General features: G+C 40.4%; 1 protein-coding gene across 1 annotated transcript in view; it reads left to right on the top strand.

Annotated features, from left to right (window-relative positions):
• The window catches only part of LOC115419124 (metabotropic glutamate receptor 6), a 32,135-nt gene that overhangs the window by 13,153 nt on the left and 1,420 nt on the right, over positions 1-17,562 (top strand). Inside the window, 8 exon segments of the mRNA XM_075353471.1 lie at positions 3,289-3,505; positions 4,836-4,971; positions 7,673-7,827; positions 8,359-8,499; positions 9,330-9,530; positions 11,822-11,961; positions 13,609-14,232; positions 15,422-15,733. Coding sequence (XP_075209586.1) covers positions 3,289-3,505; positions 4,836-4,971; positions 7,673-7,827; positions 8,359-8,499; positions 9,330-9,530; positions 11,822-11,961; positions 13,609-14,232; positions 15,422-15,733 — 1,926 coding nt within the window.

The following is a 17,562-nucleotide window of genomic DNA, read 5'->3' as shown; positions in this document are numbered from 1 at the left end:
TAACCCTTAAAGACTCAAACGTCCACCTTCAACCCATAAAGACCCAGACGTCCACCTTCAACCCATGAAGACCCAAACGTCCGCCTTTAACCCTTAAAGACCCAAACGTCCGCCTTTAACCCTTAAAGACCCAAACGTCCGCCTTCAACCCATGAAGACCCAAACGTCCGCCTTTAACCCTTAAAGACCCAAACGTCCGCCTTTAACCCTTAAAGACCCAAATGTCCACCTTTAACCCTTACAGACCCAAACGTCCGCCTTTAACCCTTAAAGACCCAAATGTCCGCCTTTAACCCATAAAGACCCAAACGTCCGCCTTTAACCCTTGAAGACCCAAACGTCCGCCTTTAACCCATAAAGACCCAAACGTCCGCCTTTAACCCTTAAAGACCCAAACGTCCGCCTTTAACCCTTAAAGACCCAAACGTCCGCCTTTAACCCTTAAAGACCCAAACGTCCGCCTTTAACCCTTAAAGACCCAAACGTCCGCCTTTAACTCATAAAGACCCAAACGTCCACCTTTAACCCTTAAAGACCCAAACGTCCGCCTTTAACCCTTAAAGACCCAAACGTCCGCCTTTAACCCATAAAGACCCAAACGTCCGCCTTTAACCCATAAAGACCCAAAACGTCCACCATTAACCCATAAAGACCCAAACGTCCACCTTTAACTGATAAAGACCCAAACGTCCACCTTCAACCCATAAAGACCCAGACGTCCACCTTTAACCCTTAAAGACCCAAACGTCCACCTTTAACCTAAACCATCTACTGATCTAAACTGTTTAATACCTGTTGATCCACTAATCCATGTCAATAATTGGTGTAAAATACAGTTCTTCATCTTTTCAAGGTCATCACATATGACCCATTTGGACGTTCAGAGACTCCATCGTTACCGTGGAAACACCATCATCTTCTCCAACACTGATTCACCAGTAAAACCCATGGAGTTAGATCAATGACAGTGGATGGACACACTGGGTTTATGTTCAGTTAATGACAGATTGGACTGAAAAAGACACTGTTTATTCAGTTTTATCTGTTTTGATATAATAACCTTTGAATTAACTCTGAGATTTAATGAACATCTACAAGATCAGTGAATTAAATGTAGGAAATACATGATTTACACTGAAAAAAACTCAAACTTAAGTGAATAATATTACAACAAGAAAAGCACTCGGACAGCGCAGACCTCCGCCAAGGCAGATCAGTGGGCCCCCGTGGCCCCCCCGTCCCCCCATCCCTGATCACCACCAAAATTTAATCATTTCTTCCTTGTGCCTGTATCAACATTTCCTGAAAAATTCATGAAAATCCGTCGGTAACTTTTTGAGTTATCTTGCTAACAAACAAACACGCACGCACGCACACACGTAAACACACAAAGCAAAGCGATCACAATACCTGCTGGCGGAGGTAATAAATTGTGATAAATCACTTAAGAAAAGTTAAATCTAGAGAAAAAATAACTTGTGAACTGCCGTAAAAGTCCCACTGGGTCTTTATAGGTGAACATCGTCACAGAACACAGTTTTACAATAGAGTAGAATGCCTTTATTGTCATTATACATATGTACAAGGAAATTAGGAGACAACTCTCTTGTGGTGCATAGTGCAAAACAGTTGTTAAAAAGTTTGTTTAAAAGAAAAGTCTAATATATATACAGATATAAATGAGTAAAATATATGCATGTACTGATCTGTCATCAAATATTGACTAGTGGTTTAATTTTGGAGGTTTTTCCACAGTTGAGAATAACAAATATTTATCTGCTGTTATATTGTTTTTTTATTTTTATTAGAAACATGTATAACTGAATTTGAGAAAGTGTGATGAGGAACTGAACAACTTGCATATATGTTTTTAAATTGCTTTGTTTCCTGGCACAGAATGAGGCGTAATAGCAACAAAAACTAAATAAGAAACATACCGTACTGTTCACTTTTAATCCCCCTTTGGCCAAATCTAGTGTCAGATTGTATTGAAAGTTGCTGCCCTTTAATTTAGATTAGACTGTCTTTGTGTCAAACTTACTCCATACATATTTATATGTGAAAGTACTCAGATATTATAACTGCAGAAGGACATGTGACCTGGAAACAGAAGGTCGAAGGTCACCTGTTCAATATTCTTCTGCTCCATGACCAGATGCATCCACAGGAGAAATGTGGAGCAGATATTTGAATGAATTCAACGGAGAATACGATTATGTCGTTGAATGGACAGACGGACAGACAGACAGACACATGGACAGACAGATGGACAGACAGACAGACGGACGGACAGACTGATGGACAGATGGATGGACAGATGACAAAACCATTACAATAGCCCTCAGCCGAGGGGTAAAAATGAAAGTCACATGGATATCATCCAGAGCTGGGTCATACAGGTAAAAATTAAAATGATTTTAATTCATTGTTTTGTGGTCACATGATCTGAAGACAAAGGTTGATTTAAAAAACAAACAAACAAAACCCCTCTCTCTTTGTTAAAACGTATGCCACATATCAGGGGAAGCAAACGGGCTGCATTTTGGATTTTTGTTGAAATCTCGACATAGGAATATTCTCATTTTAATTTCATTTTCCTTGATTTTCATAAAACTGATTAATTAATTAGTATATGTACCTGGTCTTAGTATTAACATTGGCCAGATTGTACTTTTAAATATCAGAATCAGCTCAGACTTTGTGAGTATGTATTCTAGTAAAAAGGACTGACTATGTGCAGATATACTGTAAAAGGGGTTATGTATTATTATTATTATTATTATTATTATTATTTTGTAGCTAAAGTATTTTACATCCAAATCAAATAAAAGACAGATATGAGGACAGAAGAGTAAAATAGGCCTTTATATTTATGAGTGATAAGTATGAGAATACAGATTTAAAAACACTGTAGAATCTGTATCTATAATAGACAACATTAATATAATAATCATTTTGTTTTGAGTTGTTGCCTGTTTTCTGAACATGTCCTTTACATAAATAGACCTTTGTATCAGATATGGCTTTAATCAGTGGGTGACCCAGACTTAATGTGTGTCCTCTGAACATCTACCTGAACCCTGGTCTGATGTTCTGGTGAAATGAGGTCGGCTTTAAGCCTTTATCTGTGAGTAAGTGGTGCATCATCCATGCTCAGATCTGTTCCTTTTACCTTTCTGTGCATGTATGGGCCTAATAAACAACACTGCTGATGTTTTCCACGTGACCCCACCCTTTGGTCACCACTGACCCCCCCCCCCCCCCCCCCCTCCCCTCTGCGTGTCTCAGATCCCCCAGATCAGTTATGCCTCCACCGCCCCAGAGCTGAGCGACAAAAGCCGTTACGAGTTCTTCTCCCGTGTGGTGCCTCCGGACTCGTACCAGGCCCAGGCCATGGTGGACATCGTCAAGGCCATGGGCTGGAACTACGTCTCCACCCTGGCCTCCGAGGGCAACTACGGAGAGAGCGGCGTGGACGCCTTCCTGCAGATCTCCAGAGAAGCAGGTTGTGTGTCAGCGTGGCTTCACTTCTGTGCTGTGACAATGAGGGGATTACTCATTTATCAAGCTATGTTGTTCTCACTCATTACACAGACGAAAATAGCAAAAGAAAATCCCTTAATATACAAGGACTAAGAGGGCAAACAAGAGTCACCATCTCACATGGCTTTAAAAGCTCAAATGTGGCTTTGGTTTAAATTTCATGTTACTAGACAGGAGGCGGTAATAGTAATAGGTTTCAGATGATGGAATACACTGTAAAAATGGAAAGAGTAATGTAAATATTTTAATTATTTTCATAATCAGCTTATAATGTGTAAATATCTTATTATAACAGGACAATCATTTGGTTATAACGTGTAAATACCTTTTATAATGTGATTATTTTAATTAGAAGAAACGTTTCACAGTATAATGTTACATTGGATGGATGGAGGGAGGGATGATAGATAGATAGATAGATAGATAGATAGATAGATAGATAGATAGATAGATAGATAGATAGATAGATAGATAGATAGATAGATAGATAGATAGATAGATAGATAGATAGATAGATAGATAGATAGATAGATAGATAGACAGACAGACAGACAGACAGATAGATAGATAGATAGATACCTATAAATAAAAGGACAGGATTCCAACAATAAATTAAAATCAATCAGTCATGGAAACTTCACAATAAATAAAATGTAAATAAATAAATGTGTAATCTTCTTCACCTGTGTTTTGCTGAAATCTGCTAAATCAAAGCTTTACTGCAAAAAATGTAATAAAATAAAGTTTTAATTATACATTTCATATATTCCAGGTGTAATCTCCTCATGAACATTTTGATTAGTAGCTGTAATTTAATTGCACATTTTTTTCTGTATCTGTAAGAATTTGTGTTTCTCTGTCTAGTGGTTTGATGAAAGTAATATTTGACAAACACTTTGTACAGTTTATTGTTTACTGGGGGTCCTCATCAGCTTCCACTGGAGTGGTTACTACTCTTTTTGGGGTCCCAGTTAAAAAGACATCAAAAATGAATTCATTCATAATAAATACAGTAACAATGCAGTAGCAGTAAATAACAGTTAACGCATCCACTACTATGAAAATGTCAAACTATAGCCAGAGGTTTTAACAGTGACAGTAATTTTGTTGCAGTATTTTTTTCAGTGTATTTCTGACAAATACTGAAGAAAAAACATCTGCATCAATGTTCAAACTCTGCATTTATGGAAATAGTCATATTGTACCAAAACATTTGTCCATGACTCTATTTTCTTTTGCAGGATTCTCATATACATATTCATTATATATTTATTTCTCTGTTTCTGCTGTAGGAGGGTTGTGTATCGCACAATCTATAAAAATCCCCAGAGAGCCCAGACCAGGAGAATTTGAAAAGATCATCAAGAGACTGATGGAGACCTCCAATGCCCGTGGGGTCATCATCTTCGCCAACGAGGACGACATCAAGTGAGTGGAGCTCCAAAGACCCAGATGCAGACCCAGGACCAGGACCCAGATACAGGACCAGGACCGACATAAACCCATAAAGACCCAGATACAGGGCCTGGACCCAGACACAGGACCAGGACCCAGATACAGGACCAGGACCGACATGAACCCATAAAGACCCAGATACAGGCCCTGGACCCAGACACAGAACCAGGACCAAGATACAGGCCCATGACCGACATGAACCCATAAAGACCCAGATACAGGCCCTGGACCCAGACACAGAACCAGGACCAAGATACAGGCCCATGACCGACATGAACCCATAAAGACCCAGATATGGGCCCAGGACTGACAGGAACCCATAAAGACCCAGATACAGGCCCATGACCGACATGAACCTATAAAGACCCAGATATGGGCCCAGGACTGACAGGAACCCATAAAGACCCAGATATGGGCCCAGGACCGACATGAACTCATAAGGACCCAGATACAGGCCCAGGACCAACATGAAGCCATACAGGAGCAGGACAAAGATACAGGCCCAGGGCCCAGATACAGGCCCAGGAACCAGATACAGGCCCAGGACCAACATGAACCCATACAGGACCAGGACCCAGATACAGGACCAGGACCCAGATACAGGCCCAGGACCGACATGAACCCATAGAGGCTCAGATATGGGCCCAGGACTGACAGGAACCCATAGAGACCCAGATACAGGTCCAGGACTGACATTAACTCATAAAGACCCAGATATGGGCCCAGGACTGACAGGAACCCATAAAGACCCAGATATGGGCCCAGGACCGACATGAACTCTTAAGGACCCAGATACAGGCCCAGGACCAACATGAAGCCATACAGGAGCAGGACAAACATACAGGCCCAGGGCCCAGATACAGGCCCAGGAACCAGATACAGGCCCAGGACCAACATGAACCCATACAGGACCAGGACCCAGATACAGGACCAGGACCGACATGAACCCATAGAGACTCAGATATGGGCCCAGGACTGACAGGAACCCATAGAGACCCAGATACAGGTCCAGGACTGACATTAACTCATAAAGACCCAGATACAGGCCCAGGACCAACATGAACCCATACAGACCCAGATACAAGACCAGGACCAACATGAATCCATACAGACTCAGACACAGGCCCAGGACCCAGATACAGGCCCAAGACAGATACAGGCCCAAGACCCAGATACAGGCCCAAGACCCAGATACAGGCCCAGGACTGACATAAAGCCATACAGACCCAGATACAGGACCAGGCCCTGGACCCAGATACAGACCCAGATACACTTTTGTGGCAGTTCCCATTACATTTTTCTTCAGTCACTGGTGTAGTCCAGGGTATACAGCGGTATACAGAGTGTACCTACTTATTTTTCAGTCATATACTCTTTTCTAAATCCCCCTGTTGTGCTCCATTCAGTCGTGTATCTGCAGCTAAATTGTCCATGTTTTCCACTAGGATGGTGGAGCCATGACCTGCCCTACTCTGCCTCTAATTGGCCAGTACTTGGTTCCTTCACTAATTAGATTGGTTAACTTTTGGCATGAGGACTGATGAGCCAATCAGAGGCACAGTAGGGCGGGTCATGCCGAGAAAATATTGCTAACTTTGCGCCAGAGCCAAAGTGCTGCTTAGCGCTGTCCACCTCTGGAACCTGATTGAACACCTCCTTAGGTGCCAGTGCCACCCCAGTTGATTGACAGGTCACTGCAGGTCTTGTTGAAAGGTGCGCGGTTTTTGGAAATGTGAACAAGAAAGGCAGAATAAACGTCTTTCAAATGAGTGACACATATGGAGAGAACCTACTTTAATGGAATACATAATTCTGAGGTCAGTTTTAAGGTGGTTTCAGAATGAGTCAGTGTTTTAAACAACTGGACATATGACTGCACATTTAGAGGAGAAGAGATGGTGTCACCAGTAGTTCAACTGTGTGAGTAGGCTAATGTTATGAAAGACTCATGTTATGAAAAGCTAAAGTTATAAAGGCTAACCTTATGAAAGGCTAATGTTATGAAAGGCTAACATTATAAAAAGCTAATGTTATAAAGGCTAACCTTATGAAAGGCTAATGTTATGAAAGGCTAACGTTATAAAAAGCTAACGTTATCCTATGTTTGCATCATGTTGAATCCATTTCCATTCATGCAGTCTATTTTTGTGTCCAGTAAAACCTACAAACTGCTCTTGATCAAGTCGTGATCATTTTATAATAGTGAACAAATACAACTGATGGATTTTTGGGTCAACTAAATTGAGTAGTCTTATATGTAACTGTTTCTAAAATGGCGTTTATCTGGACTACTACTAAAAAAAAAGAAAAGGGGCAAAAATTGAGAGTATACTCACGTCTCCAGGGACCATTACACCACTGTTTTAAGTGATTTATCACAATTTATTGAAAAATTATCTTATTTATTTTGTATTTTTTCTGTAAAAATCAAGTATTTTCCCTTTATAAAGTCTATTCCAGGGGGTATTCTGCTGTAAAAAGTATATTTTAGGGGGTACTCTACTGTAAAAAGTCTATTTCAGGGGGTACTCCACTGTAAACGGTTAGAGAACCACTGAACTAGTGGATCATCAGGTATTAAACAGTTTAGATCAGTAGATGGTTTAGGTCGACGGTGGCTGTTGGGTTTTTTGTGGGTTAAAACTGTGATGATCTCTTCCTCTTCTTCTTCCAGACGGGTGTTACAGGCGGCCAAAAAGGCCAACCTGACCGGGCACTTCCTGTTTGTTGGTTCCGACAGCTGGGGAGCCAAGAGTTCCCCCATTCAAGACCAGGAGGAGGTGGCGGAGGGCGCCGTCACCATCCTGCCCAAAAGGGCCTCTATTGATGGTATGACACATTTATTCACGCAGAAAAGGACATTTAACTTTAATGGGAGGAGTTAAAGATATCTGTGGCAGTTTGACTGAGAAGACGTTGACAAATGAGACAAATATGGATGAAACAGACAGAGGAAATGAGTGATGTCTGATAAGCCTGGTGTTTCTGCTCTGTCACTGCTGGTGTGAAATGAATGAAAAAACTGAAACAGACTCTGTTGACTCTTTTACAGCTTATAGTTATGGAAGAAGATTAGGGCCACTGGAAAAAAAAAATTAAGGTCCAATATATATATATTTTTTATTATTATTCTGAGAAAAACTCAGAATTCTGAATTTAATCTCAGAATTCTGACTCTTTTTTTCTCAGAATTCTGACTTTAATCTCAGAATTCTGACTTTTTCTCAGAATAATAATTTTTAAAATATATGTTGGACTTTAATTAATTTTTTTTCCCCAGTGGCTCCAATCCTCTCCTGTGTATAGTAGAGTATAAATATTTATGGAAAAAAATTAACTCTCCTTTGTGACATGACTCAGGGTTCGACCAGTACTTCACCTCAAGATCATTAGAAAACAACAGAAGAAACATCTGGTTTGCAGAGTTCTGGGAGGACGACTTCAAGTGCAAATTAACACGTCCTGGGATAAAGTATGAAGCAGGGAGAAGAAAATGTACAGGTGAGTACTGAGGACAGAAAAAAAAACAGACATATTAACTTAGAATTCCAAAACAACCACTGAGGAACCACTAAAATCAACAGAAAAACTACAGTAGTCAACACTGGTTATATAAAAAACTAGAAAAGCACTCGAAGCGCAGACCTCCATCAAGGCAGATCAGTCCCTCCCCCCCGATCACCACCAAAATGTATTAATTTGTTCCTTGTGCCAGTATCAACATTTCCTAAAAATTTCATCAAAATCCGTCCATAACTTTTTGTGTTATCTTGCTACATTAGAACCTGTATTTGATCCCATTAGAACCTTCCTTTGGTCCCATTAGATCCCCATGCGTGCTGGTCCAGACCCCTGTCCACATCCACATGATCCCTTTGAACATCATTCCTTACATTAGTTCCATTACTTCATGGAACCGAACAAAGCAGGTCCACTCACTGTTCATGCACAGGTGGACCATACAGACCCTGGAGACCACATTGGACCTCAAATTGGGGACTCACTGTCCAACCTGGAACTGTTACTGTCACTGTCTTGGAAAGTGTGTGGAAATGACCAAAAATAGTCACTTGCCCGATAAAGGGTTAAGATGGCTTCTCTGTTATGTTTTCACCAGAAGTTTGAGGAAGAGCGATGCTGTTGTTTTGTTCGATTTTCTTTTATTAATTTTTCTCATAATAACGACATTTTCTTGTATATGAATGTGTTTCCATGGGTAAACGTAATACAGGAATGTACTGTATGTGGAAAGGACATTTGTAATATTTTCTCTCAGTGTGGACAGTTTTGTCTCTAATTTGCATCATGTGACACTTCTCTTCATCCATCAGGTGAAGAAAGAATCAGTCGAGACTCACAGTATGAGCAGGAGGGTAAAGTGCAGTTTGTGATCGACGCTGTGTACGCCATGGCCCACGCCTTGCACAGCATGCACCTGGACCTGTGTCCAGGCTCCATGGGGGTCTGCGAGAAGATGGACCCTGTGGAAGGACGGATGCTCCTGCAGTATATTCACTCTGTCAACTTCAATGGTGAGCAACTGACACCAGGCCTTCTGATGCACAGGTTCTGTGGGCCCCCCTTTGGAGGACTGTAAACCTCCAGCCCCTCCCTCAACCCCATCAACATTGTAACAGTGGTGCAATTACAAATTGTGTTGAAAAAAACATCAATATCCAGAGTTCGCACACATTTTTCAAGGTCAAATTCAAGCACTTTTAAGGGTCATTTTCACCTTATCACTGGGGTCAAACCCATATCTACAGGAATGCAGATACTCAGGATAATTTTATTCACTTTTTATCACAATGATGTACATTGTATTATGTATAAACATCTAAAATTATGTTTCATAACAGCAAAAAGTTTAGAAATTAAACACATCAGACACACTGGCACCAAAGAGACAAAGATTCAGATAAAACTGGACCTGGAGTCGACCTGAGAACACCTGGAATTTACTGTATGACTTGAAGTTTTATTTTTCTAAATGTATCACCTCTGTGTAAATAACTTTGGCTTGAAATCTAACATGACAGAGTTAATATTATAAATACATAAATAAATGACATCACAGATACAGAATTACAAGCACTTTCAAGCACTTGAACTAAAATTCCAGCACTTTTCAGACCTTGAAAACACAACATTGAAATTCAAGCATTGTCAAGGATTTCAAGGACCCGTACCAACCCTGAAAATCATATTAATACTTTTTGCTTTTCCTGGAATTTTTTGTTCAAATTAAAAATAACTGAGATTTTGGTTTGAATAATACACATAAACTCAACCAGACTGCTCCAAGACAATATTTGTCCAAATAAAAATAGGAAATATACAATTATCTACAACTATGGCAATAAAGTTACTTTTTTTAAGAAACACACTGCAAAAATCTAAATCTGACCAAGTGTATTTTTCTCATTTCTAGTCCAGATATCTCATCACACTTAAAATAAGACAGAATCACGTAAAGAGGAACTTTTCAGTGAGATATAAGAATTGATATTTTATTTTTTGAATTAAGCAAAAAAAAAATTAATTAAGCAAAAAAATCTGCCACTGGAACGAGTGAAAATTATCTTGGTAAGATTTCTTGAGATCAGATTTTCCAGATCTGTTGTCTAAAAATCAGTTCTTATATCTCACTGAAAAGTTCCTCTTTGGGTGATTCTGTCTTATTTTAAGTGTGATGAGATATTTGGACTAGAAATGAGAAAAATACACTTGGTAAAATTTTGATTTTTGCAGTGAACAAACACACGTTGGTTCCACAGATGAGCATGTGACCAATATCAGTGGGTCAATGAGCCCGTTTCCATTGGACATCTGAGAACATTAAAGTCCAAACTGGTCCAAAACACAAACATGTCTGTCCATGCGTGTTTTCCAGTCCAGTCCTTGTCCATTGTCCAAACCTAAACTCTTTGTCTAGTCTAGTGACAGATCACCATGGCAGTACACTGGTTTGGTGGACGTCTATAAAATGAGTCCAGGGTGCTCCAACCATCAAACATTAGTTCCATGTGATACATGTTCTAACCTGAAGAACAAAACAACACCCAGGACTGATCCCATGACCCCTCTAGGGGCCCTGCACCCACCCCACAGTTTGACAAACACTGCACTAATGTAATGTTTGATTAATTAGTTGACACTTGATTAAATGCTAGTAGATTCGTCCTGGAGGAAACGCTGCTATTTCTTTAGTCGCAGCATTGGATTTGAAAAGAAGGAAGTTTCCAAAACAGCAGAAGGGGAGGTCAGCTTGAAGAGGAGAGGCCTTGAGATGTTTCTGTTAATGTGCCTAGCTACAGAACGCAGCACGTCTTCAAAGCATGTCCCTCCCCAGGGCTGCCTCTTCACTCTGCCCTATACACAGGTTCCTGCTTTTCATCGGTGTCTTTCATAAAAAACTCACAGTTTGGATAAAGAAAAAAGTGTTCTATGAAAGCATCCTATTTATTGCGCTCCTCTTGCTGGATGACCTTGGCTTGTATGGAGGATTTTCTGATTGAGCGCCTGCAGGGACCTGAGAGGAACATTCAATCACGTTAGGGCAACAGAGTGCACTGAAAGACTGTACAGGCGGAGGAGAGCCTTCACTAAAGAGCTTCCTGCATTCAGCTTTCACATCGCTGCACAAAGCCCAAGAAAGCACACACAAGCTGCATTCACCCTCATGTGGGGGCTTTCTTCCCCTGCTAAAGACGAGGGGTGCACGTTATGAGCTTAGAAACTTTGTACTTCTCATCTGTTCTGACTCACTTTCCTGCCTTTTGGATCGCACACACATCATTCTAACTCTGTTTCTATCACACAGGCAGCGCAGGCACTGGAGTCATGTTCAACGAGAACGGAGATGCTCCTGGGCGCTACGACATCTTCCAATACCAAATGTCCAATGTCAGCAACCCTGGATACAAGGTCATCGGCCAGTGGACCAACCATCTCCGACTCAATGTAAATATTTATGTTGGTCCATTTGAGGTTCATGAATGCATCACTGTCTCCTACACTGCTGCCACTAGTTCTCCACTAAACGGTCCAGTACTGAAGCTGTGGATGGATTTCAGTAGGTCCACCTTTAACCCATAAAAACCTGAACATCCACCTTTAACCCATAAAGACCAAAACGTCTGCCTTTAACCCGTAAAGACCCAAATGTCCACCTTTAACCCGTAAAGACCCAAATGTCCACCTTTAACCCGTAAAGACCCAAATGTCCACCTTTAACCTGTAAAGACTCAAACCCACTAATTCTATCAATCCATGTCAATAATCGGTGTCAAATACAGTTCTTCATCTTTTCATGGTCATCAGATATGACCCATTTGGACGTTCAGAGACTCCCTAGTTACCGTGGAAACACTGTCATCTTCTACAATATTGATTCACCAGTAAAACCCATGGAGTTGGATCAATGACAGTGGTCGTAGATGCTTGTTTTTATGTTCAGTTAATGATACCCCTGCTGAGAAAGTCACTTTTGCTTCAGTTTTAAACAATAAGTTTTCATGAAGATCTACATGATCAGTAAATAAAACATATGGGAAAATACCTATTTTACACTGAAAAAATGCAAAATACAGAGGATAATATTATAATAATGGTGATAAATCACTTAAGGAAGGTTAAATAGAGAGAAAAAATCATTTGGGAACTGACATGAAAGTAGCTCTGGGTTTTTATGGGTTAAGAAAAGGTAACAAAGCTCTGAAAAGTTAATGTGCAGCTTATAGTTTAGAGCTGCTGTTTATCCAAGACAGTAACCACTTCATTATAGTAACAGTATTTGAGTTCTGTATGGATTTAATTTTGCCATGACTGACAGTATGATTGATGCAGATGCACAATTATACAAACACCTTGGCTTAAGTAGCTTTATGGGGCGGCCATGGTAGAAGGTAGAGCAGGTCATCCAATAACCGAAGGGTTGGCGGTTCGAATCCTGCTCTGTTCCAGTCATGTGCTGTTGTGACCTTGGTCAAGACACTTCACCCTCCTTGCCTCCAGTGTCACTCACACTGGTGTATGAATGCGTGTGAATGTTCGGTGGTGGTCGGAGTGGCTGTTTGGCGCAAATTGGACGCCACACTTCCGTCAGTCTGCCCCAGGGTTACGGTTAGGGTCCCAGGGCAGCTGTGGATACAGATGTAGTTTAAAACCACCAGAGGGAGAATGTGAGAGCGAATGAATAACTTCCTGAGACCCAGCAATGCATTTTTGTCCTCTGTAGGGGACAAAAGTTTCAGTTTTGATTAAAAAAAAAACAAACTGTCCATTGCAAAGGACATTCCATTAAAAAATAAACAAATAAATAAAAATAATTTAAAAAATGCATCTGAGAAAACTGTTGAATTATGCACTTTCCAATCAAGACAATTATTTACTGCAAAATTGCTAAAATTACTGGATCAATAATGTAAAGCACTTTGGGTGCCTTGAAAAGCATTATAGAAATCTAATCCATTATTATCATTATTATTAGTAGTAGCAGTAGTAGTAGTAGTGAAGATACAGCAGTGAATTTGCCTGAACTAATTTGTTTTTCATAAAGTTGTAGTTGATGCTGAGATGAGTTCACTAATGTTTCTATGTTCCCTTCAGCCAGAGGAGATGCAGTGGTCAGGTGGAGACCGCAAGATCCCAGAGTCCGTGTGCAGTTTTCCATGTGAGTCCGGCGAGAGGAAAAAGATGGTCAAAGGCGTTCCCTGCTGCTGGCACTGTGAGCTGTGTGATGGTTACCAGTACCTGTTGGACGAGTTCAGCTGCGACATGTGCCCCTTCGACATGAGGCCCCTGAAGAACCGCACCGGCTGCAGGCCCACGCCCATCATCAAGCTGGAGTGGAGCTCCCCCTGGGCCATCATCCCAGTGTTCCTGGCCATCCTGGGCATCCTGGCCACCACGGGGGTCATCGTCACCTTCATCCGCTTCAATGACACGCCCATTGTCAGGGCGTCTGGGAGAGAACTCAGCTACGTGTTATTGACTGGAATCTTCCTCATCTACCTCATCACGTTCCTCATGATTGCGGAGCCCAGCGTGGCGGTGTGTGCCTTCCGCAGGCTGTTGCTTGGCCTCGGCATGTGCATCAGCTACTCCGCCATGTTGACCAAGACCAACCGGATCTACCGCATCTTCGAACAGGGCAAGAAATCGGTCACTCCTCCAAAATTCATCAGCCCCACCTCCCAGCTGATTATCACCTTCATTCTCATTTCAGTCCAGGTACGTATACATGCTTGTTGCACACGTCACCTGGGTCCATGATCATGTTCTAACGCAGTGGTTCCAACCTTTTCTGTTGAACCCAGACATTCAAAACGGAGACTTTTTTTTTTTTTTTGCTAAAACTAATTTGTTTTTGATCCTGTAATAGTTTACTATCCTATGTTTCAAATACAGGTTAATTTTAGAGGACATTTAGTCTATATAATGTATATTGTTATAGACAGAGGCAGTAAAGTCAGGTGTAGATTACTGCACAAAAGGAGAACTGGATTTTCCTTGGTCAGGATATGTACAGTCAGTCCAGCTTGGATTTACAAGGCTGACAATACTGAACAAACAAGAACTCAAACTATGATTTATGAAAGAGCTACAGCATCTGAAACCAACCACAATGAACATTTGACAGATAAACAGAACCACAGTGCTTCAGTTTCACACTCACAGTTTGTCTGCTATGGATTTGGATTGTTTATTTCGACCTTTATTTAACCAGATAAATCCCATTGAGATCCAGATCTCTTTTACAAGGGTGACCTGGCCCAGAGGTCAGCAGCACACGTCAAGAAAGAAAACAGGTTTTACAGACAGGTAGTAACAATAAATTAAAACAAGCAGTAATAATATTGTAATAACAGAAAAGTGAGACTTTTTTTTTTTTTTTTTAAAGTGCAGTTAATAAAGAGCAAAAATTTAGTTGAGGTCACAGCAATTTAAAAACACAGGCACTGTCCGACTGACTCGCTGTCTTGAAAGCTTGAAATGACATGAGTTCTGGCATTTTCAGCTCTGCATGAAGTGTGTTCCAGGTAAAGAGGGCGGGGCAAAGCTAAAAGCTCGCTTCCCCAATTCAGTTCTGACTTCAGGTACATTCAAATAATACTGATCACAAGACTGTAAAGAATATTGACTGGTTGATCTTTGGAGAAAAAAGGATAGGTGTGACAATACCATACCTAGAAGAGCTTCATAGGTTCAGGTTAACCAATGGGTCAACCTTCATGAATTCAAAGATGGACACTCAGCACTGTCTCTGTCACCTCACCATATACTTTTTATTAAAAAGTTTTTAAAAAATTTTTCAATTACTAGAAATTACAGGTGACCCCATTTGAATTCCATCCGACCCCACGAGGGGTCCCACCCCCCAGCTTGAACAACACTGCTCTAACAGTTCCTTTTTCTGCAGCTGCTGGGGGTGTTCATCTGGTTCGGCGTAATGCCCCCTCACACCATTATTGACTACGAGGAGCAGAAGCCTCCAAACCCAGAGTTCGCCAGAGGAGTCCTGAAGTGTGACATGTCCGACCTGTCCCTCATCTTGTGTCTGAGCTACAGTATCGTACTGATGATCACCTGTACGGTGTACGCCATCAAGAGCAGAGGGGTTCCTGAGACCTTCAATGAGGCCAAGCCCATTGGTTTCACCATGTACACAACCTGCATCATCTGGCTCGCCTTCGTACCCATCTTCTTTGGCACAGCACAGTCGACCGAGAAGGTGGGACATGTTTTTGTTTATTTGGGTTTTACAGGTTTGAATAGCAGCCATTTAATATTCAGTAATCACACTAAAACAAAAGGGATAATTACATTTAATAATAGTAGAAAAGCACTCAGGGTGTGCAGACCTCCGCCAAGGCAGACCAGTCCCCCCCGCCCGATCACCACCAAAATTTAATCATTTGTTCCTTGTGCCAGTATCAACATTTCCTGAAAATTTCATCAAAATCCTTCCATAAGTTTTAGAGTTATCTTGCTAACAGACAAACCCAGATGAAAACATAACCTCCGACGGTCCTTGGCGGAGGTAATAAAATTAATTCTTTAACAGGGTTTCAGCAAAACTAATTTAACACCATTTTTAATGCTTTTAATGACATTTTAAACACATTTAATGCCCATGTCCAACTGCAGATACAGTTTTTTATATAGTTTTATGTTTGTTTACAGTCCAAAGGCTTTAACCAGGTTCTCAGTTCCTCCTCCAAACACTTCCGCTGAAAGTTAAATTTTCCCATTTTTCCCACATTTGCTAATATTCTCTCCACTCTTTCACCACAGCATGAACACACTCACAACATGTTGCATTCCAAACATCCAGTGTTGTGACTTCGTTTATCGGCCATAAACAATAATCAATTAAAGGGTTCGGCCTGTCAAATCATCACACTATACTTCCGATCAAAATTATTAAATGTTTATAGAATCAAAATAAATTGTGAATAACAATGCTTTTTTCCATCGTGTATTTAATTTTTTAATGCCTCTGGACATCGAATTTAATGCTTTTTAAAGCCATTTAAGGCCTTAATTTTCACAAAATCTATTTAATGACTTTTAATGCTTTTTAATGAACCCTGTTTAAATTCCGCCAAATTGCAGATATAAATAAATTTAAATGATTAAAAAAGAAACATTATTGGATAAAAAAAATGTTTAGTGTTTTAGATTAATACTAAATCAATTAAGGAGCAATAAAATTACTGTAAAAAACACATTGTTGCCTAAAGGCTAATGATAATTCAGATATTTGATTCATATTCACCAAATGTTTTAAATGTATAATTGAATATAAAATATTTTTTTATTCACAGTTCAGCAAGTATTGGTGTTGAAAGAGGAATTCTGTGCACTTTACTTTTCCAACTATTAGTTCAATTTCTTAGTCTTTTGTTTCTATCCCATTTTGTCTAATTCAATCGTCTGTACTTAGAATAATATTATCTATTAATTAATTGGACATGAACTTTTCTACAGTCATTTGTTCCCTCATTTAGTTGAAGATTTTAACATCTAATGGCAGTGCAACCATTCCGAAGGATCTCAGAAATAATAGGGCAAATCAAATTATGCAACGCGCACTTTACTGTAGTAATAGAGTCATTTAATCCCTCAGATGCTCAATATGAAATCTGAGTTTGTTGCTTGTCATATCATATTTTCTTCCCGCTGCACTCCAAGGACATCCTGCCTGCACTGTACTGAAAGGCAGAGTTTAATTTAGCTAGTGGGCTATTTCTGCTGTCACTAAGTACAAGACTGATGGGGAGGCAATATTTGAAAAATACAGATACGCTCTGACTAATAGAGAGCTGCATTATGAATCAGTCAGGCTGAAACAATTAAAGCCTGAGGTGCTTTCAAAGTCTTTTCACCTCCTCCAAATGAAAATGAAGTGAATTAAGAAAGGGAGGAAGGAAGGAAAGAAAAGAGGTCAGAGGAGCTGAGGGACAGTAGGGACCCCTCGTAAAATACATCCAGCCATCCCATTCAATTAAACATCACTTAAGACAAGCCCTAAATATAGACAGTAACTTCGGTCTGGTT

Source organism: Sphaeramia orbicularis, chromosome 5, assembly GCF_902148855.1.
Source record: "Sphaeramia orbicularis chromosome 5, fSphaOr1.1, whole genome shotgun sequence".
NCBI classification, from domain to species: domain Eukaryota; kingdom Metazoa; phylum Chordata; class Actinopteri; order Kurtiformes; family Apogonidae; genus Sphaeramia; species Sphaeramia orbicularis.
Note: the sequence above shows the minus strand (reverse complement) of the source record. Positions and strands in the feature narration are given on the sequence as shown.